The 23494-nt window shown below is 34.5% G+C and overlaps 1 protein-coding gene across 13 annotated transcripts in view; it reads left to right on the forward strand.

The window, feature by feature from the left end:
- Positions 1–14954, forward strand: part of LOC114310629 (S-adenosyl-L-methionine-dependent methyltransferases superfamily protein) — a 47204-nt gene extending 32250 nt beyond the window's left edge. For 4 of the 13 annotated variants that reach the window (XM_082915709.1, XM_082915710.1, XM_082915717.1 and 1 more), the window contains 3 exons: positions 3455–3547; positions 5773–5787; positions 14467–14954. In XM_082915709.1, coding sequence (XP_082771835.1) covers positions 3455–3547; positions 5773–5787; positions 14467–14669 — 311 coding nt within the window. In that variant the 3' untranslated portion in view covers positions 14670–14954. Of the gene's footprint in view, positions 1–3454; positions 3548–5772; positions 5880–14466 lie in introns of all 13 variants that reach the window. The other 9 variants (XM_082915715.1, XM_082915718.1, XM_028256682.2 and 6 more) reach the window with 5 other exon arrangements.
- Positions 14955–23494: the final 8540 nt, after the last annotated feature.

Genomic DNA, 23494 nt, shown 5'->3' on the forward strand with positions numbered 1-23494 from the left:
AATCATAACTCCTAATCCAAGAGTCTAAAAATTATGAAACATTCTAGAAATAATTGTTTAATAGTCTAGTTTCTAACCGAATTCGTTTTAAGCAAAAATGTTATTGGATGAGAGAGTTCCAATTAAATAAGTATTGAAATGTTAGTTTCTGCTAAAAATTCAGTTTCTCCTTATCTGAGAAGCCAATTTCAGTAAAACCAATTGTGAATTAATACTAGCATAGACCTGTTAGTTTAAATGCAATTCTAAAACAAAGAAATCCAATAAAAATTTGACTGTATTCAATTCTACATATATTCATACATTTTGGGGGGAGTGTATATACTATTTTGTGTTTTGGGTTTTCTTTTTGTTTATTTTCTATTGCCTGTGTATAGTGTGACACCGTTGTAGCATCCTTCCCTTTTATTTTAATAATAATAATTCTTGTATATTAGTGGGGTCTATTTAAATGGTATTGTTGAATATATAAATTATAAATTACTCCTCTCTCTATCAGTAACAAGTTAAGCTTGTAGATGAGCTAGTGGTCAACAATTTATTATTGTATCTGAGTATGTAATAGATCCTATATTCTAATTTACCCGCCTACCTGATAATTGTAATATGAAACTAACACTCTATACCCTCTTAAGATTTCTATTATGGTATCAATTTGAATTTTTTTCCTCTGAAATTCAGATTTTAACATCTTTTTTTGACAAATTATAATTTAAATAGTATTATGTAGTATCCTATGGCCATGGGTTCAAACTCTGATCTTGGCATACAATTACATGTTCACATTCAAATTTGGGTCCTCCCTGTTTCACAGTGATTCTGACCTCCTACGGTTTTCTAATAAGTGAAGTGACTTATATTAAGCAGCTGTAAAGGGGTCCATCCATGCATACAGGGCGTGGAAAAAGGAAACTATGCCCCTCCACATCTATAGATATCTTGAAATTCTACTCTGTAAATTCCAAAAAAGCTGTCCATTGAAGGGTGCACTCTTCTGTTGAGCTGCAAACAACCTCAAAAAATGATCCTTTGAGGCTTGAACGCATGTGCAGGAGTTCAAGATTCTCATAGGAATGTGTGTTTTTTTATTTTTTATTTTTACTTTTTTTATTGTTATCCCACAAGTACTGCATCATGCAATGATGCTGCCAACTAAAGCTCTCCTCTTACATTGATAGTCCTAGGTTTTAGTAGGCCTATATGGTTTTTACTGCCGAAAATTTCTAAGCTTTTTGAACTCTCTTCGTTGGATATATTGATATACTTTGTAGGCCTCTTTTCTAACAACTTAAGCTTTTGAGAAAATTGATGATCTAAGATGGTATTAGAGCAGCTTATGCTTCTAGGACAATTGATGATCTAACATGGCCCCAAAATAAAAAAGGAGAAAAGCTAAGGGCTCATTCATCTTTTACCCAAAAATTGTCAAGCTTTTTTTGTTTTATTCCTTTATTAGTTTTTTAAATCAAAATTGGTTTTCCTAGTAATTAAGTTCTTGGATTGGGAGAAACCTGCACAGAAACTAACCGTTCATTTTTCTTTTTTGAGCGGCAACATGAAAATCTATCTATTATATATAGAGTGTACAACTGATTTGGTATGAATGTTTTATGAAGCTTCATTACGGATTTATTTTTTTTCCTCAATCAAGAATGTCCAAAAAATTGCTAACTTCTCACTTTTTTTCCAAAACTATAATTCCGTTAATTTAAACTCCACATCCAGTAAATAACTACTAAACGGTTTTCAAATTCAACCCATCTTCCTCGTTCATTAAACTGCCCATAAGTTTGGATGTAAAATTGCGAACTCATCAACACTAGTTTTACTAAAAATGGAAAAAGAAAAGGATACAAAGTGCTCAAATGAGGAGAAGATGTTCTCCGAGAGTGGGGAAAGAAATTTACAAATGACAAACAACCATTCAATGTCTAGAAATTAAAACAAATACACCACTTTGAAAGAGTTGCAATTGAGAACCCAGAGATGACAAATAAGAAAAATATTCCCATAAATCTTCAACATTTTTCCGACTAAACCGAAAGCACAACATGAGGAAGACTCTTCCAAAAGAGCTCGGGCCCTCTTAGTGGAACCAATCCTATATAGTCAATAATTAGCATGGAAACAAGAGGTCGGGATTACCAAATCAGCCTCTGCTTGACAAAACCACAATGCCAAGGTTACAACATAAACCTGTCTAGTAGGATAAATTGTGAAAATCTGTGAATTGGATAACTTAGGACTTGACCCTTGATGCATGATAGCTAAAACCATTTTGAATATGTTGGCAGGATTGCTAAAGGCCTTGTGGGTAGACGAGTTGGGACATGAGAGTTTAGATCTGAACTTAGGGTTTTGTCACCTAATAACCTAATTAAATAACGTGATTCTTGCTAGAATTACTTAGTAATATTTTTTTGCATGATTATTTGGTTCAAGGTAGTTATCACATTGCTTTCTTGTTTCTTGTATTGATTTGGACACCAGCTGAGTGATTCTATATGCTATGTATCTTTCATTAATTGTTTTGGAAACATGTGTATGATATATATAGTTTCTTGGATTCATGTTTCATAACTGTTGGGAGTATTTCATATTTTTATAATTGTTTTATTTATCTTTTGGTAATATTTCATGACTCATATATGCATGGATAAAAATCCAAGGGATATTTTAGTGGGTGACTTTGGTTGCTAGGCTAGTTGTAGACACTCCATTTTTGACCAGTCTTAAGATTTGGGCACTCTATGAAAAACTCTCGATGAAGAAATCAGAGATCGTTTCAAGCAACAAGTCAACGATGCAGAGTGACAAACCTTCCCTACGCTCGTTTTGGCCAAAAAGATTTTATGGACTGTAAGACCTATTTTTGAAATATTTTAAGGCAATTGGCACTTTTCATTCATTTTGGCCATTCTTAGCAGTATGTTTTCCAAAAATGTTTAATCCTCTTTTCAAAAGAGTCGGCTTAGAAAACTAGAATGAATGAGAAAGATAGGGGAAACCTTCTAAGAAAAGTAGTCGGATAAGATCAGGTTGGCCGGATAACTCTTTAGGGAACACGCCAAACAACTTCAGTCCCGGGATGCTCGTCCGGACCATTTCTGCTTTACCGGACAACTTTTCGGGGGAATACGCTGGACTACTCTACACCGGCCGCATGAGTCTTATCAAGCGCGACCTGTTTTGATGTCAACCAAACAGCTTTCTTGTGAGGTGTCCAAAGATCTTGGAACATGCCATCCGGTTCCTAAGTGATCTAGAGGCATATTCCAAGCCTCCCAAGCCTATAAACCCCCCTTTCTTTGGAGGATTAAGGGTTCCAAAAAATTTTAATCCCTAAGAGATTCAAACTTTGAGATAATGACTTAGTTAATTAGGTAATTAACTAATTTGAGTGAGATTTGAACATTGGAATTGATACACTCGGACTATCCTCTTCATCCCTTAGCGTGGAGACTTGGAGCAAGAAATCTCTATTGGCCAGAGGGAGCTTGGATTAGAGTTTGCGATCAGCTTGGGCCCTATCTCTACGAGCTTAGAGGTAATCCCTACTTCCATTTTTAAATTTCTTGCAATTTCCATCCCTATTCTTTTCTTTTGGGAGCTTTCTTGAGATCTTAAGATTATTGTTGGGTTGTTGTTGATCATATAGTTGGATTCTCTCTTCTTTTCCCATTTTCTGTAGTTAGTAGAGGCCTATATAGTGACCTTGGCCTAGTCTGAATTACTTTTTTTTTTCTTGATTTATTATGGATTAGAAACCCTGGCATGGTTTCCTCTACGAGAAGAGATTGGTTCTCTCCTCCCGAATCCATTTTACATGGATTTGAGTAGCTCATACTCATTTCCTTAAGTAGGAGGAGGAGAACCCTTCTCATTAGAGGCTCCATTTTTATGTTATTTTAATTGATTTTTGTTGATATTGAAGCCTAGCCAGGGTTTCCTTCGCAAGTATAGATTGAATCTCCCCTCTCATCACTATTTCATGCATCCGGGTAGTTCATACCCATTTTCATGCATTAGAGGGCGAGAGTCTTTCTATCCTCATTAGAGCCTTCTTTTATTGCTTTATAGATTATTGTTGATGTAGAAGCCCAGGCACGACTTCCTCCTCTAGGATAGATTGAATCTCCTCTCTCGCCGCCATATTTCATGTACCTAGGTAGTTTGTACCCATTTTCATGCATTAGAGGGTGAGAATCTCCTTACCCTCATCGGAGTTCTCTTCATTCCATTTGATTGCATTTTTCTAACTCTCATTTATTATACCTGTGTGTGCATTGGAACGTGTCTCTTTTCTTCCTCCCTATACTCTCTATCTCTCCTTCCCTTTATCTTGTTTTAGCTTTATTCATGACATTGACATGCTTAGTCTAGAATCATGCATTTGAGCTCTTAGAGCATTATATTTTGATAGGTAAGTGGTGTGTAGCTTTGGTGATTAACATGCCAACTTATTAGTATCCGAGCTCCTAGGACCCATTTTGTGCGACTCTTGCATTAGCTATCACATCTAGGATCATGCATATTTTTAATTAGTTATTTTCTGTTGTGCTTGGCTGGAGTACCCGGTGAGTTTGTTTTTATCTTTCTTTGCATATCATTTAGTTTGGCATCTAGGATCATGCATTGATTTCTAACCCTTTACGCTCATGGCATAGTGTAGAGAAGTACCGGGTGAGCTTCTTTCATCTTTGCATCATGAGTGTGTGATTGTTTCTTATTATGTCTAGCATACTACCATGAGGCTCATGTGATATATCTCTATGTTTGCCTATTGTATGGATGCCTTATTGCCTAAGTTGGAATGACTTCGATCTCTTCGCGTGTTGGTTATCTCGATTTTTCATGAGATTTCTGCTTTCAAACCCTTTCAAAATGGCAGAGAGATTAGAGCATTCCAAAGAAGGTGATTTGGTCTATACTTGTTTGTTTCACATAGTAAAGATAACATTAATAATCAGGTTGTATGATCCTATTGTGTTAATAGTTCTCATATCAAGAATTAGTAGAGACCGATCTTTGATCGAGTGAGGGGGGTGTTCAATTCGACCTTCTCCCCTTATACCTAAACTCTCGAGCCGAGACACTTTGATTACGATGGACCATGGCCTTTGGCACGAGTCAGGGTTTCTTAGTTTCTCCCAAAAAATTAGGTGGTGATGCAGTCCATTTGTGATTAGTAGATTTTCTATGGATTTGCCAGATTTGGACTCTCATTCTGCTTTACGTTGCACTCATGAAGCCATACCAAGGATTTAAACTGTTGGGCCGGGCCCTAATACCCTTCAGGAGATCCCACTCCAGTGCTGCTAGTGTCTCAACGGTTGTACACTTACATAATGGGCTATCTCAATAGGATTGGCTTAGGGAATAATCACGTGGCACCATCCCGATGTTGTGCAATATGTGTGGATCCACGAATTGTAGAAGTCCTAACTTATTCATGAGATGTTTGAGACAAATGATATTGTGCATTGGTTAATGACACATGAAATTTTTTAGATATGATGCATGACTAATGACACATGAGATTTTTTAGATACATGATATTGAGCATTGGCAGCTTTCTATACATTGTTTTGGGACATGATTTATGAAGCTATGAGAAATATGTTTTATACCATGATATTGTGTTATTTATTTTGAAGAAACATGTATGCAGTTGGTGCTTATTGCCTTGATTTCAAAATTGTATATTACTATGCAACTTTTATTTTTCACTGGTCTATGATGTGAGCTCAATCTGTTATTAACATTTTTCAGGTGAGCACACCGAGGGTCAGTGGACTCTGCCGTGGATGGGGACTCCTATTTTTATTATGATCTCTGTTAGGATGTTGAGTCAATTTGTACTTCTAGTTAGTTATTAGGTAGTTAGCTTGAGAAATTTAAGAGTTCAGCATATGGAAGTTGGTTGTGTCCCATAATCTATTCTTGGCTTAACTTGGTGGAGATTTATTTGTGGGGTTTTATTGTGTTGTTATGCCATGACTTTGTTGTGCTTGCATGCTTTGTAGGCAGTGGCTTGTGATTCATGGCTGGTCATGACCTAGATTAGAGGTCTTACATTAGTTGGTAGAAGGGTTTACATTGTGGTATTGTGGGATAGGGCAATTGTATATTCCTTGAATTCTGGAGCACGATTGCAAATATTTAGAGTTGATTGCAACCCATTTTCCTCGAATGAGATGTGTGAAGGACGCCACTAGGAACTAGAATGAAGTCTGTCTAGAGGTCCCAATCCAAGCCTAGCAAGGAGTAGATTATCCGTGTGGATATATAGTACTAGTGGTTGGCCATATATAGAGGTATTCTTCCGAAGTTAGTTCTATATTATGTGTAACTAGGAGAATCTTAAGAAGCACAAAAGGAAGGAGTGTTCAAACTAGCTTGCTTGATTTGTACTTCTAGAGGACACTGGATTGGAGACTTAAAGTTCTATTTCATCAAGATTCAACAAGAGTTGAAGTCTACTTCTTGAATGTGAAGATCCAAGAACAAGATTTTTCAAAGAAGATATCCAAGATTTTGATTCTTGAGTTCAGATTGAGATTTTATCATTTATTAGCTATTAAATAAAGCCATGAAGAACAATCTGATTGTCACGACCACAACCTGTCCCAAACAGGATGGTGTAGTGATCGGCCAATAGTCCTTGACTACCAAAGGCCTAACAAAGCAAAAACAAAACGGACTCTTAAAATAATTGGGGCAAAATTTCTTTTTTATGTGTGTAAGCCATTATCTGTTATATTGAGTTCATTTATAACATCCATTTGGGGCAAAATACATTTTTCTTGGATTATTATCTTACAACACTGCATAGCTCCAATAAGGAAATAAAACACAGCACTCAAGGTACAACTTTACAAATCAGTACAAGCACACAAGACCGGCTTCTAGCAAACTTCTTTCTATACTTCAACTCTATGTCACCTACATATATATACACAAGGGAGAGGGGTGAGCCATTGCCTAGTGAATAGTAATAAAGTAAGGCGATAAATGAATGAACATTGGAGAGCACTAGAAGCATAACTTCAAAATATGTCTTTAGCTTGTACAAGGCAAAACATGACTTGACTTTGCAAACATTATATAATGATGAGCATTTCATAGATTACAAGGTGCTTAACCGGCCTGGGTACCGGCTAAACGGATCAAGTGTGAGCTTGGCCATAATACATGATTGGATATTCCCCCAATTGTGGGACATGATCCAAGAATGCCATCTAGGTACATGATAAAAGAGTATAGAATGTTCATTCATAATAAAAATATCAAAGCTTTGTAAACATAATCAAGTTTTGCATTGAAAACATAATCTGAAAAAGATAGAGTTACTGAATTACTACTCACAAATGGCTTTGAGAACGAGGATGTATCTTCTTCAAAGTTTAACCTACACAAAGCATAAACAATACATTGAAAACATATAGACTAGCAAGCTTATAAATTCATTTCAAGTGCTCTAACTTAGCTTAGTGTTTCTTAATCTTTCTTTAGATTATCTAAGACCTTTCTGAGCCTAATTCAAGTCTAAATTAAATGTCAAACATGTATCGAATGCATGCCTAGAAGTATTCTAAGTGATTAAGGCTTGAAGAATGACGAAGTGTGCCAAAAACTTACGTTGAAAAGGCCTAAGTATTCTATAACAATTTCATATGCTATGCATTGAAAATATCATGTTTAGATATATAAGGTTTAAGAAGATAGGAAGAAATGAAAAAAAACTAAGGAAAAGAATTAGTATGAAATGGTTAAGAAGAAAGTGAGCAGCCTTTACTAATTTAGACATATCTCTTTGTATACTTAGAATTTGGATGTGAGACCACCACCATTAGAAATTAGGCTTTCGGGACTTGAATTTAAACTCAAGAATCGCTTGAAACCGAGTCCGGATGAGAGATATGCCTATTTGAAATTGGGTTGAAACACGGGAATTCCGCACGTGCGGGTTGGCCCGCACATGCCTTTTATGCAGTCTGAAACTCGATTTCTGGAGGAGCAATCCGCACGTGCGGAAATCCAAACTGCATGTGCAGTTCTGGGTTCAATAAGAGGTCCGAAAATCTTCAAGCTCTAACTCTCTTTTCTTGCATGTACTTGAGCTAGGGTCTCTAAAAACTCACATAAACTTTGCAAAATCAATGAGAAACATGGGAAAAAGATTGTTTTCCAAATCAGAACTTCAAAACTCGGTTTAAATTCAAGAATCAAGGATCAAACTTGTGAAATTTAACAAGAATTGAGAAAAACCTATCTTGCCATGAACCTTTCTTTTCCTTCCTTTCAATACATGATTCTTAGCTACAAATCTTATGAAAATCAAAGGAACACATGATGATGAAGGTCTACATGCATCAAGAACATCAAGAACAAGATCAAATCAACAAAACCTAGAAGTCTTGTACTTGATTTTCTTCCTAGCTCAATCTCTTCCATTCTTTTCCTAATTTCTTCATTTCTAAACCAAATCAATCCTAGTTTCTTCTTGATTTTAGATGTTAGGGATGATTACTACAAGGTTTTGGGTAAAAATCCTACCTTGGATTTGCTAAGAGTTGAGTTTGGTAAGATCTTTAGGCTTTTCTTCTTTTTCTCTCTTCTTCTTCCTTTCTCTAGGTTGTTCTTGACTCCACCAGATTTTTCTTCCTTTCTCTTGATTTGGTTAGCTTATGTAAGGGAGGGTAAGACAAAGGTTGAGTTGACATAAAAGAGGGAGGTGTATGCATCCTCTATTTGTATGCCTTACCAATTTATCTAATCTCACTCACTTAGCTTAGTTGATTAATCTTAATTATAATTAATCAAGGTTAGTTTCTAATTAATCAAGGTTTAACTTAATCTTACTTAGCTTAATTAATCTTGATTAAGGTTCACTAATCCTACTTGATTAACACTAATCCCAATTAGCAAAATGACATATGTTACTAAAATGATGAGTACAGTAGTCTAAGGTCTTTAAGCTCTTCAATTTGTTCATAGGCACATTCTAAGGTTTACAAATTCTAAATTTTAAGATATCCCCTAACTCTTAATAATCTTTAAATATTTCTATTCTTGAGTTTGCTTCATTAAGGCATGCATTTCATTTCTAAGTTTCTTATTGATTAGGCTCATATTCAAGGTTTCCTCTTTTCCATTTCATATTTTGATTTCTAAAACATTGTAAGCTAATTAAGTCAAAGGCATTTTGTGAAATGAGATAATTGATGTAAAATTAATTTAACCTAAGGTATTCAAATACGGATAATGATGAGATATAGCACGTGGTATTCTTCGGGGTGTCACATTGATAGCATAAGTCTAAGATCCTAAAAGTTTCAAAATCCTAGTATTCCGCATTGGATTTTGAATCTAACAATTGGTATTAGAGTTGACTTATGTGTATCTACTTGTTTTGGGGTTTATTCCTTAATATTTGATGAGTGAAGAAATTATTCACGGCTGTCCATGGTTTGGCCACAAATGTATAGAGCATTTTTTTTTATGTTCTTTTCATGATTACATGTATGTGTAATAGATGTTAGATGGTCCTAGTTGTTCACACCATGGTGGTTAGAATCGTATGATTCACAATTCGATTCATACGAATCGATACGAGTTTCAACAAAAACGATTCGAATCATTGTGTTGAATCGAAAATTGAGTGAATTATTCAATTTATGATTCACTACGATTTAGTTATATTTTTATTTTTGTGTTCATAATACATGAAACAATGTCATTTTCGCCAAACTATGAAGATATATAGAAGAGATTAATTAGTTATATTGATATATGTGATTTATATGTATATAACCAAACCAAACCAAGTCTTAAGTCCTATCAATTAAGGTCGGTTACATGAATCCTTCTTCTCCACTAGACTCTACCAACGGCCATTTGTTTAGTCAAATTAAGGAGATTCATATCTCTTGATTTATATGCATAGTTATCAAATTGAGATTCGTATCGTGAATCGAAATAGCCACGTACCGAATTGCGAATTGAATCGAATTGTGAATTGTAAAGATTCAACCACTTTTCTAAATTACTTAAAAATATATATTTACATATTTAAATGTTAAATATGTCTGTTGAACATGAAATATTTAGACTTAAATCAATAAAAATGTTATTTTGAATGATAATCACGTAGTTTAATAGGTAAGAAGTTAACAAAGATGCCTATATAAGATTACCGTCTTACCTTTTTTCATTTTTAGATATTTCTTATCAACCTTAGGCCTCGTTTGGGAACCCTCCCTTTTAGTCAAAAAGTCAAAAAGTTACTAAATTAGCCAAAAAGCCAACAACCCATACTAAAAAGTCAAAGATTCTCTTTTCTCTCTACTTTTTGCACATCTTTTCGTAAAAAACCAAAAAGTCATCCCAAACATATTAGTTTTTTTTAGCTCATATTTTAGCAAAATAGTCAAAAAGTTACTAAATTAGCCTGTTTTCAAACGAGGCCTTAATAAAGATTATAACTAAATAGACAACCTATCAATTTCCAAAGTAACAATAATTAACAGTGATATTGATATTTGGACAATAAGCATACATACTTTTCTAAGTAACAGTGAGCAAATAATAAGAAAGAATTATTTAGAATCTTTTATTTTAAAGCCTAAAGTATTTTAAAAGGTAGGTATAATGACCTCACACATGTAATATTCAATTATATTCAATTTAATAAAATAGTAATGGATAATTCATAGTGTAACTTTAATCTTAAACATCTTTAGAAAATATATTATGATTTTTTAAAAGGAGAAAAGATGATAAGAAAGGTTAAAAATATGTTGTGTCTGATTGAATCTGATTGGATCCTATTAAAAACTCCATGAACACTAAAATAACAACAAATCATGTATATATGTTGGTTATTTTGGTATTAAACGCTATTAGAAATTGTATAATGTCATTTTCACTAAAAAGATAGAGAAAAAAAGAATTGAAAATATGTCGGACACAGTAATTTCAAAAATTGCATGAATCGTAAAAAGTGGATCGAATCGTGAATCGATTGCGAATCGTGCGATTCACTAGAGATTTACTTTCAAAATAGATTCACTCTTAGATTCGTATCGATTTTGCAAAAATTACAAAGCGAATCATGAATCGAATTGCGAATCGTAAAATTCTGATAACATAGTTTATATGTATATACATATATATAATTTAGTCATATTGATGATTTACTTTATTTTAAATATTGTATGTATTTTACATGTATATAAATATATAGAATTATATATCATATTAAATAAAATAAATCTTACGATTCATGATTCACTATTTTAGCAAAACGATTCACGATTTGACAACAATGTTTCAGACATATCAAGAAAAAGAAACACTAGTTGAATTTGTTCAAGTTCATTTGTCATGAATGGTTTGGTTCGTACATGGAGGATCTCTAACTTTTTTATCATCAAACATAGATCCCCCTTCTTGTTGAACATGGCTGGAATTGATTGAAAACGTTTTGAATCAAATCTCTATTCTTCTATAATTCGAGTAGAGTTCTTGAATTTCCTTAAACTCAAGTTTTTGAAGTTTCACCCTTAGAGGTTCATCCATGTTGGTTTTGCACAAAATCAGTTTGTAATCTACGGTTTTGTGAAATCCTAGAATGTTTTGAATGATTTTCAAAAGATTGGAGTTTAATTTCATTTAATCCTTGAATGATGTCCACGCATGATTTCAATTGTTTTCATTCCCCTAGAGCCTCTAAGGTGGTTCAGCCAGCCCTTGGATGTGGGTTGATGATCATATTTTAAGTATCAATGTGATTGGTCAAACTCAATTGGAATCTGGAACTAATAATGGTTCCATAGATTTCTGAAAGCTGGGGTTTTCATTTGATCTTTATTTTCCGCAATTTCAGTTTTGAATGCAAAACCAATGTTCTTAACCGTGTCTAAATTGTTTGGAGTCAGTAAGGTTAATGTTTGCAGGCATTTTATGAAGGTATGTGCAGAAAATTTGAGGGTTTAGGCCTACCCTCATGGATTTGTTTCGTTTTATGTCTTAGAATTGGAGCTTGGTTCCCCCTCATAATGTCAGTTGCCTTTGATGAGAATCAATTGTGATTTTAAGTATGGGAAGAGAAAATGGCAACTAAGTGAAGCAAGCTGCATGCCTTGGTCATAATTGTGTTTAATTTTAGTCTCGATTTTGTGAATTTATAAAATAGTATGCTGATGGGTATATTTATTTATACCTCATAAGATTTTAGTAGTTAAGGATATTTTGACAATTTTAAGATTTTACGGACAAGGGCTATGCTTTTGCTCCATGTTTTGTACAGATCATGTTTTTCACTCGTATATGGGATTAGGTCTAAAGTATGCCAATTAGTCAAAATTTCTTAGTTTTCTGTACAATGATTTTATCTAAACAGACTGGATTTTCAAAATTTGTGTTGAAACTTCTTGATCATTATATGATGCTTTATTTAACCTTACTTGTGGGTTATGCTTATTTGAATTTTATTTGCAGAACACTGAGAGTATTGTTTTATTGTTCATCCCAATATCATCCTAATTTCGTCCCTAATACCGTTACCAATTAAACCTAAATCAAGCATAAAAACCCTGAAAGTGACCACTGTTTGCAAAATTTCGTCAGCTTTCCTGAAAATCCAGCAATCAGTCTCTTCTGAATTATTTTATTTTTATATATATATATATATCTGTGAACTCTAGAAACTTTCTTCTACATATAAGTAACCCTAATCCTGGAATTTTTCTTTGCCATAAACCTACTTGGAATCCAATTGTGGGCAGCTTTACCAAGTTTTCATGCTAGCATTTAAAGTAGGCATAGTAGGATAACTTTCAAAAATCTTAATTGCAATCCCTTGTCATTTTGTAATTCACGGCACTATTTGGCACCCATCTATAGCATTTCTTCATGAACTTTATTCTTCTATATACTTGTCAAGTCTAAAAACAATGCCCAATTAGTACATATTAATGTGTGTTTGGGAGGAGAAAGATTGGGTACACACCTAACCTTTGGCATAGTGCACAAAATGGCTGCCTTGAGACTTGAACCCATAACTTCAATGTTTTTTAATTTGCAAATATTTTGGTTTGAGTTAGTTGCTTATCACATATTTTTTATTATGAGAATTGTGTAATTTGGAAGTGATTTTTGGATTCTTTGTATGATATGAAATCATGGGTTTGTTATAGTTCTTTTTTATTTTTTTCCCATATTGAAACACAATTTTTTTACCCTCACCGGAAGAACTTTTTGAGTTAGTTTTGTGTTGTAGCAAACTTCATTTTGGAATGTATTTCATGTATGCCCAAGAAACAGATTAGTTTTTGTATATTACCTGATGAGAAAAACATGTGTGTTCTTTCTCACTTGTAGTCTAGCACATATGCTTGTTGACTGGGCTGTCTAAGGGAAATTCCCATGATAAATTTAGTGGTAACTAATGATAGAACTCCAAAGGGTTAAACTTTGAAAAATCAAAAGAGCATATCTTAGAAAAATGATAATAAAAAACCTATAAAATTTCATATTCTTTAACCTAGTGTTGTAGCAGTTTCATTCAGAGTCCTAGCACATTGGTACTTACCGAATGCTGAACCTTACTCATATAATGGCTTTTGTTTTGGTCTATTTCTGATACTGCTGTCTTGAAGTTTTACATTGTTATTATTATTTTGGTTCGTTTTTCCATCTTACATGAATGGATGCTATACTGGTTGAATTAGATCTTTATTCCATCATGCATGTTCAAATGATTCTCATGCATTATTTCGTTTGACTTCTGCTCCTCCTATTGGTTACCAGCAACATCAATAACATGATCTCTTGCTCTTTAAGTTAGGCACTTAAATTGTTATAGTCTATGATTTTGAATATAATATTCTGCTTCCTTAAAAGATACGTTTTCACTGGTGTTTTCTAATTGAAGTATATTTTCACTGGTGTCTCTATACGCCCTGATAGATACCCTAAATCATGTATCTGTGACAGTCTGGTTTGCATTAGTTGGATACTTCTTACTAGTTAAAATTTCATAAAACAAAAGAATGCCATCTCTCTGTCTGTGTGTGTGTGTGTTTTTTCTTTTCTTTCTTCAAAAAAGGTCGCAAATTGACTTTTATATCAAAGGCAACATCAAAGCATTTTTGTTTAGTTATTTGGCATTGAGCAAGTTGGCACCTATGTACATCCTAAGATAAAGGTCATCAATGTGCATGAACTTGACTGAGGAATGTTGATGTCATGTCATTGCCCTGTATTGTTCATGGGATCTCAATATTAATTTTCAACCACAGATTTTGGGATGCCATGATCATCCTGGCCTAAGATGTATGGACTTATCTGGGTACACCTCATGTTGAAACTTCTGGGCTTTTTTTATTTTTAATTTTTTTCATTATTTATCACAAGAAAAGTGCTTTTAACATTGTAGCATTGTATCCTTTTGTTTTGCAGCTAGGCCAGGATTTCAGAGGCCACCTGGTTCTACTTCTACAAAATCGTTCTTGGAACCTACACCTACCACTGAAAAGGGCCTACTTCCTGCCGGATTTGTTTTGGAAGATCCGGATTCTCATTATGTATATGTATGTAGAAAAATGGATCAAACAACAAATTTAAGTCTGCATCAGGTAGGGGATCAGTTAATTTGTTCTTGAGCTTCAATTTTCACTTAGTCCTTCACATGATTATTGCTGCTTGTACAATAATCATGCTTTGTCTGGATAGGTTAGCTTTTTAAAAAATATACAAGAGACGGGCAACAAACAAAATTCTGACACTACAATACCAGCTAAAATAAATGCCTTCTTTAGATCCTGTCGTCTGTATCATTAGAATTTGCATCAATTGTTTCAAAACCAAATGTTGTGACAAGTTCTATGTTAGTTACTCTTGGGAGTATTTTGACATTTATTGCAAGGTGTATGCTGTGTTGTTCTAAATTAATTGTTGAAATTGTACGTTGTATGCTTGGTATGGTGGAATGAACGTTGGAGTTGGACAATTGTGCAAATCTCGTGTTGTTTCTGTTTTTGTTTTCTGTTTGGCTAATAAATGTGCTAACATGTCTCAACCGCGACTTCAAATGAAGAGTGTTGCATCTCTCCTCCTGGAACAAGTATGATTTCAAAGCGGTATGTTGGCTCAATTTAGTTGTATCAAACTATGTAGGAAAATGGGCTCTGCATAATTCTTTACATATGAAGCACGTGAGGTGGTGAATTCACAGTGCGCTTGATCATTAATATACCGAGTATTTGTGCAATCTATAGGAAATTGCTTTGAACTTTGGTTGGTTGATTTTGTAAGGGCATGGTTTGGTTTTGCATTTAAAAATAGTCAACCTGATTTCAAGCAACAAACCCTTCAAGTTCCGTCTTTTTTCCTCTCTACGTGTATGTTTTCTTTTTCCCTATAAATTCAAGCGTCTCTCTCTCTCTCTCTCTCTCTCTCTCTCTCTTTCTCCAAAGCTTCACCCAATCATGCCAGTGTCTACAAAATTTTGAAGCTTTTTGGTCCGAATTTGATATCTTATGCATTTATACCTATGATACCAAAAAAACGTTAATCCCTTACCGAATTAAATATTGGTACACACGTTTCAAAATATAGTTCATTTTCATTCCAAAACGTAGTTCATTTTCGTTCCAAAACAATAAATTTAGTGATCCGAAATGATCCTAAAAGTTTTTTTTCAACACATTTCTTTAAATGTTATCTGAGGAGAGGAAAAAAAAAATCAAATATATGAATTAAAATCTAAGGGGAGTTAAGTTTTGATACGACAAAAATATAAAAAACAAGTCATAATTTTCATAAAAATGATTTGCTATATAAATATATACATATATATATATATATATTGGATATTTAATAGTTAAAAGAATTTTTTTTTAGAAATAGTTTAAGTTCTTAAGTGAAATATATATAAATCTACTCCTATCGTACCATATTTTAGAACATGTATCACGTTTTTATTTTTGTTTCATGTACTGAAGCGATTCATGTTCTACCTAAACATAGATTTACACAGTACTTAGTAACTTTATGTCTTATTTAGCTTAGTTAAGAACCCACAGTCTACAACCTAATCAAGTGGTTTGATTCGGTTTTATTCCATTGTAGTTTGCCTTATTTTAAGGCAGAATAAAAAAAAATGTTTAGGGGGCCAATGAGTTAGTTTTGGTACAACTAATTGAAAATAAAGTTAATGGTTGAAAAGTTAAATTTAAAGAGGGTACAAAATATTAGGTTTAGTATTTTTTGTTGGTGGGAGGTTCACTATTTGTGAAATAGTTTCATAAGAAGTCTTTTTGTTAGTTTTGGAAGACATTTTGTTTTTAATTTTATTCCTTAAAAAATCTGTTGACTTTTTGTTGATTATCTATTCAAATTTATATGTATCTGTTCAAATTTATATCTATTTGTTCAAATTTTTGACTATTTGTTTAATTTTTTCCCAAGATTTTTATCTATCGGTACAAGTTTTAACTTAAGTTCTATCTATCAGTTCAATTTTTTTTTTTTTTTTTTCAAATTTGAAACAAATATGTAAATTTGTTCATCAACAATAGTTTTTTTTATCTGTTCACTTTCAATTTTTTATTTATTTATTCACTTTTAAAAATTTTGACAGATTGCTATCTATTGAACCAAACAAACCCTATCTGTTCAAATTTTGCATATATCTTTTCCATGCTATTACATATCTGCTCAGATCTAAGCCAACATTCATCATCATCATCATCATCATCATCATCATCATCATCATCATCATCATCATCATCAAGGTAAATCCGGCCTACTGCAATGAGTCTGTCCAAAGCACTGTCCGTTGTAGAGCTCCTTCATGCATATGGTTTTTAGAGACGAAGCGACAATGCTGGGGACGACAGGCTCGGCAGTGACGCCTCAGCCGCTGTTGATGCCACGGAGGCGCTTGAAACAGCATCGCTTTGGATCGTTGTGCAAATACAAAAAAGATCCCCAAATCACCATACCTGTAGCAACAACAACATAAATACAACAGATCCAAACCATCTAGCAAGAAAAAGATAGAAACCATTTACACATAAATATATAATACCTCGAGGTCTTCACGTAGCAAATCCATGGCATATATGCAAAAAAAATACCACAATACTTAAATCTTAACCACCATCATGAATCGGTGTGAAACAAGAGCCGAATTCTCGAATCAAATCCAAACCTTGCGTTAGATCACACCATACAGATTGGTGATTCGAAAAAGATCGCAGAAAATAGAATCATCGAACGAAATCTGCTTTGAACCATCAACACCACCATCGATGTGTAGATCGTTGGCACTGGTGGCGGTGATGGAAGGAGGTACTGATGGATGTCGTGAAATAGATCGGAAGAGAGAGAGAGAGAGAGAGAGAGAGAGAGAGAGAGAGAGAGGAGGCCATTTCGTCTCTTCTGGGCTCAGATCTGAAGCGAATTGTCTCTTCTGGAAGATGGCTTCGTCGGCGGAAGGATGTGATGCAAACTCTAGGTCCTCTTAGTGACAAGCCATATATATGTTCGTGTATGTGTGTATACACATGATAAAAACAGAGAAAGAGAGCAACCGAGTTCAGATCTCATCTAGGACAACCAAACCTTGCTCACCAAGTTCAGATCGCAGGAGTTGCCTCCACAACCACCGCCTCCGACGTAGTTCCGCAGAGACGGAGGTGGTGTCGGCATCGGCGATGGAGAGGAGAGAGAGAGAGAGGGTGAGTGAGTGGTGGCGGCGGCGGTAGCAATGGTGGTCGCGTTGTAGAGACTCTAATTTTTTATAATTACACTTAAAATTCTAAGCCTTAGGTTAATTGTATTTTAGCTCCTAATTTCATAAAATTTAACAAAATGATCCAATAAAGAATAATTTTTTTTGTATTTTATTTTATATTATAATTAAATCCTAGAACGCCTTTTATATTTGAAAATACCCGTAACACTTAGTTTTTAATTTATTTTAATCCCTAGTCTCTAAATTAATTCATACATTTTATTCTTTTCTTTTATTCATTATTTATTGGAAAATGAGTATTTACATAGGTATTTATAAATATTATTTTTGGGAAAAACTTGGTTGTGGAACCACCTAGAAAATTTGAGAATAATATCAAGATAATTATTAATTTTCTATTTTCCTTAGTCATTAAGATAATTTTCTTAGCCATTAAGGAACAATAATTGATTAAGGGTAAAATTGTTTTTTAAATCCCTTGCCTACAAATCGAGAACATTTCTCCCATTCCCTACACATATTTTCAAGCAGCCAAGGAGAGGGTGAGAGGAAGAGATTGTGAACTACAAGGAAGTGAAGAAGAAGAAGGAAGAAAAGTTGTTTTCTTAAGTTAATGTAAGAATCACACCTCTCTTTTGTCTTCTCCAATTCTTTCACCCATATCATCCTATTATCTAGTATGCTCTCTTGTGTTGATATTAATGGTAAATAGGGTTTTGGGTGTGTATGCAAGTGTGTGTATGAATTGGTGACTTTGTCTTGCAATTTTGTTCAAACTATGCACTGCTGCAACTTCCTTATCTTAAAAGAAATATTAAATTTATTTATTTATTAAATTTGAATGTAATATGGGATATTTGGTGTGTTTAGAGCTTATGATAATTTTATTAGCTCCTCATTTTTTTTAAGGCATAAATGTTTTGTTTTTAAAAAAAATATGGTCCTGAGTCTCCAAAAACAGTTCATTTCTTGCATTTTTATAAAATTTTAGAAAAATCATCTCATGTTGGTTCTTCTATCGAAATTTAGAATTCTGAGTCCTCTTTCCAACAGAATTTATTTGGGTGAAAATCATCAGGTAGATTTAGAGGAAAGCTAGTTTTCCCAAAAGATGACAAATCTGGACAGGTTTTCGAACATAGCTTATAGATAAATTTCTGGATGTGCTATGAAAATTCTGAAAATTGGAACTGAAAATAGACATGTTGCTTATTGTTTCTGTGCAATTTCAGCCCCTAATATGACCTAGAAGTATTGTTACGAAAGCATTCTTTTTAACTCTGCAGTTCTGAAAAGTGCTGAAAATTGTGCCTTATTGGGTTATTTGTTTCCAAGTATTTCAAAGCATGCCTGATGTTGTTTGCTTGCCTTGCCATACTTATGTTTGATTATCATGAGCTATATTTTCTCTTTTATGTTTGCTTCATGCTCGTTTATATTACCGAATGTGACTAACTCGTTTATCAAAATAACTAATAAACAAGAAATGAAAAAGGGTTGGTAATAGGTGATGTTCAGACTAGTGTTTTAGAATGATTTATGTATTATGTTGTAGACACCCCATTTTTGACCGCCCGCCCGCAAGACTTAGACGTTTGGTTCAATGCACTCGATGATGAAAGTTGAATTTTGAATTTGCAGCGATTTGGATTCAATTAGGCTCCCGAAATAACCTCAAATCTTCAACATTTACTTTGTTTAAACTTGTGAGTTTCATTTTTGGACCATTTCCCACCCTGAGCTGAGTTTGAACCAAAAAAATAGGGGAGACCATCAAGGCCCGGCCATGCATCAGTGATGGCTGGCTGTGGCTATGAATGGCCAGCCGGCCCTCGATGGCGATAAACACTGTTTTGGGCGGGAGGCTGCCAACTGTCCATTTTTGAAGATATTTATCACCTTTTGAGCTCGAATTCTATAAAAACGAAGCTCTAGGATTGTTTAGAGGGTTGAACAAAAATCTAGAAGTCATATATACACCTTGAGAGCTCTTGTCTCCTCCTTCTTCGATTGCAAGTCATCTTTGAGCTAACGTAGCTTGTTTGTACCACCTCTATACGACATACACAACCCTAGAGCCTTGGTTGATCTTGGAGAGGTATAATTCAAGCTTGAGAGTGCATTGAAACCAAGTTTGAAGCATCAACAACAAGCTTACCCCTTGAAAGGTATAAGCTTGTATTCTTTTCTCTTGTCTTCATTTCTATCACTTACTTCATAGTTCTTGCTATTTTGGATTGTTTTGAACTTATTTGAAGTGTTTGGAGTTGGGTTTGAAGAGTTACCAAAATGGTAGAGAGAGCTTGCTCTTTCTGTACCTTTACTTATAACTCAAACCTTATCTTTTTCACTCTTTTCCTTTGGTATTTACACTGATTTTCAAAGGTTTAGAGAGACTAAAAACCATGTTTTGAAGCTTCAAAAGTGGAGGGGTTAGCCACCCCTCCTTATCCTTACTAGCCTTAATTCTCTTCCTTATTGTCAAGCTTTTCAAGCTCTTTTCATGCATGACCAACCTCTATTTTCCATGTATTAAGGGCTATTTTGAGGTTGTCTAGGCCTTTTCAATTGGTTCATGCCTTGTTTAATACACTTGTGGTCTCATAAGTTGGCATACTTGTTACTTGTTATGCTTTCTTTGTTCATTTTCATGTTTGGAGTCTAAGTTTACTAATCAATCAACCATCCATATCTTTCATTCTTGAGAATGGTTTCAACCAATTGAGGTTGTTGAATACATGTAAAGGAGACCTACACTTAATGGCTTAATCTCTTCGGAGATTCATCGTCAACGGTGTAGTCTCTCTCTCATGTCTTAGAAGAACCTTTTGTTTGACATTATTTCTTGTTTGGAGGACTTTAACATCACATTTGGATAAATGGACTAATGAATGGCAATGACTAAAACAATTGGCTTAAAACTTAGATTAACACACTTAAAGAAAATGGCTTAATAGCTTGAACTTGGCCAAACGTTATGCCAAGTTTTTTGTTTCAAGAGTCATCAAGCATCAATTCATGGTATTTTTGATGTCCTTGAAGCATCTCAACTTCCTTTTTTGAGTTCATTCCATGACAAAAGGGAGGGATGATCATTTGCATTGTATTCATTGATTTTTTTTGTCCAAAATGATATCCGAGATTATCAAGCAATCATATTGCTCATTGATGGTTTTGGAATCAATTCCAACCTTCTCTTGAGGCTTTCCCATGACAGAGAAGGAAGAAAGGACAAATAGAGCTTGAAAATGCTCTATTTGCACTGATTACACCTCAGAGCACAGAAATAGAGCTTTGCACCAAATTGATGCATGGCCGGCCATCTGTATGCACGGCCGGCCATCTGTATACTCGGCCGGCCATCAGTGATGCACGACTGACCCTTGGTGTGTGGCCAGCAGTGCAATTTTGTTGAAACAGAGGCAGTGTCTGAAGGTGAAATAGATATGGCCTGGGCAGACAAAGTAGCTTTCAAGTGATGCGCATGCAACCTTCATCCCTTATCAAACACAATTAATTGTTTCATTAGCATAATAAATTATATTGTAATATTTAATTAGTCTAATTAGTTGTAGCTAATTAGTTGTTATTGTAATATTTAATTAGTTTAGCCTAGTTAAATTCTTAATTAATTAGCTAAGATAGTTAGTTAATTATTCATTTCAAGTGTTGGAATAAATTAGTTAATTAGTTTAGCTATTTATTCAAATTTTGTAATAATTAGCTTAATTAGCTTACCTTAGCTTGGTTAGTTAGTTTATTCATTCGGACTCTCCTTCGTAAGAGCGTGATGTAATAATGTGTATGTCTTCCAATCCCACGTCTTTCTCCCTTTTACTTAACCACTTTTGATGGTTAGTTTAGGAGCATCACATTTCAATTAGCATACCTTATGCTTGCATCTATTCATTTTGTATTGCATGCATCGAGGCTCAGCGTATCATTCAAACTGCATTGTTGTTTCAATACTTCGATGAAAATGTGCTTAGACCGCATGTCTTAAATTGATTCACACGCCATATTAGTAGCTGAGCCTATTAATTGCATTCTTCACATGTGTTGTATCAAACATCTTGTATCGTTAGGAATCATGCATATTTTTCTAACTCATATCTTCTTAGCTTGAAGTACTAGGTGAGTTTTTAGTGCTTTAGCATACTTGTATGAGTGTAAGTGATTGCCATGACTAGCACGCTTGCCATGAGGCTAAATGCTTAAGTGATGAACTGTTTGAATGTCTGTGGATGAAGACTTGTTGCTTGAATTGGAACAATTCAACGAATGTATGTTTAAGCCCATTATGTCTAGTGACAAAATCACAGTTTTAAGCCCACTATGTTTGGTGGCAAAGTTGCAAACTTTAACCCCACCTGAGGTAGCAAATTCAAACCCTTTTCACAAATAAACATGAAATTGAATTGTTCTAATTTGAACAAACTAATCTATACTTACTTGTGCGGATCACATAGTAAAGCTAGCCTAATGACCGGAACAAGTGCACATAATGTTGATAAAAATCATATCATGATTAGTAGAGGCCAATCTTTGATCGGGCAAGCGGGGTTGCTCAATTCATGACATTCTCCTCTCGTACCTAAGTTCCCAAGCCGAGGCAACTTTGGTGATGACGGACATGTGGCCTTTAGCACGAGTCATGGGTTTTCTAAATTTTTTCAAAATAAATATTTAGGTGGCGACTTTATATCTGGCAAAGCAGTCCAATTTTGGCATTTTTGATTCAAAATCGATTTTCCAAAAGATTTTTTGGATTTGGACTCTTTGGTGTTTATCAATTTCACATTGCACTTGTGAGATTAGATTCAGAACCGCAGGAGTCCGAACTGTAGGGCTTCTTTTCAAACCTCTGTAAGGGAGCGCGAAAAAGCCAAGCTACATATACATATGAGTGAGATGAATTGTGATGGAATTAATACTAAACGAACCCCTAGGATGACACAGATGTATTTAGACTCTATGTGGTGGTTTTAGGGTGTAAGCGAGCCCTTTGGTATGGTATGTGCAAGGTGTGAGCGAGCCCTAGGCATGATTTGGTATGGTATGTGCAGGATGTAAGCGAGTCCTAGGCACGATTTGGGTGTAAGCGAGTCCATTTGTTTAGCCGTCCCTTTTGAGATCCATCAGTGTCGCTGCCCGGTAAATAATCAAAGTGAGCATTGGTGGTAAGGTCTGCAAAGCAGCAAAAGGGGGAGTTCTGAATAGTTCGGTATCCAATCCTTGTGGTTGGGAGGAAGGATCTCTTTGGGGGATTCTAGATGTCTAGTCTAACTACTAATTCAGAGAACCTTACTATAGTATTGTATTATATGTTACCCGATTTGTTTTGTAAATGGTTGATTGGTTGATAGAAGGTATGCAGGTGTGTGCGTTTTTGTTGGGCATTCCAAGCTCATAGAGTGTCATGCCATGTGATAAAGCAGTTTACAATGGTGAAGGTTATTTCGAAAGCAAACAAGATGAAGCGTTGGAGCCGTGGTTCATTTGAAGACTCAGACTAGTTGGTTTTCTTTTTTTTTTTCTTTTGACTTCTGGTTTGGCAATGTTTTGTAATCTTGTAATTAAACACAAACGAATTATCTGTGATATTAACTTTGGTTGTATATGTATATTAAGATGTTTTGGTTATCTATCCTGCTTGTGTTGTATTATTGTACTTATTTGACGGTCTTGAATTTTGGGGCATCACAGACAGTCATGATGGTGGTGGCA

This window comes from Camellia sinensis, chromosome 2 (assembly GCF_055761805.1).
Source record: "Camellia sinensis isolate YWXY chromosome 2, ASM5576180v1, whole genome shotgun sequence".
NCBI lineage: Eukaryota > Viridiplantae > Streptophyta > Magnoliopsida > Ericales > Theaceae > Camellia > Camellia sinensis.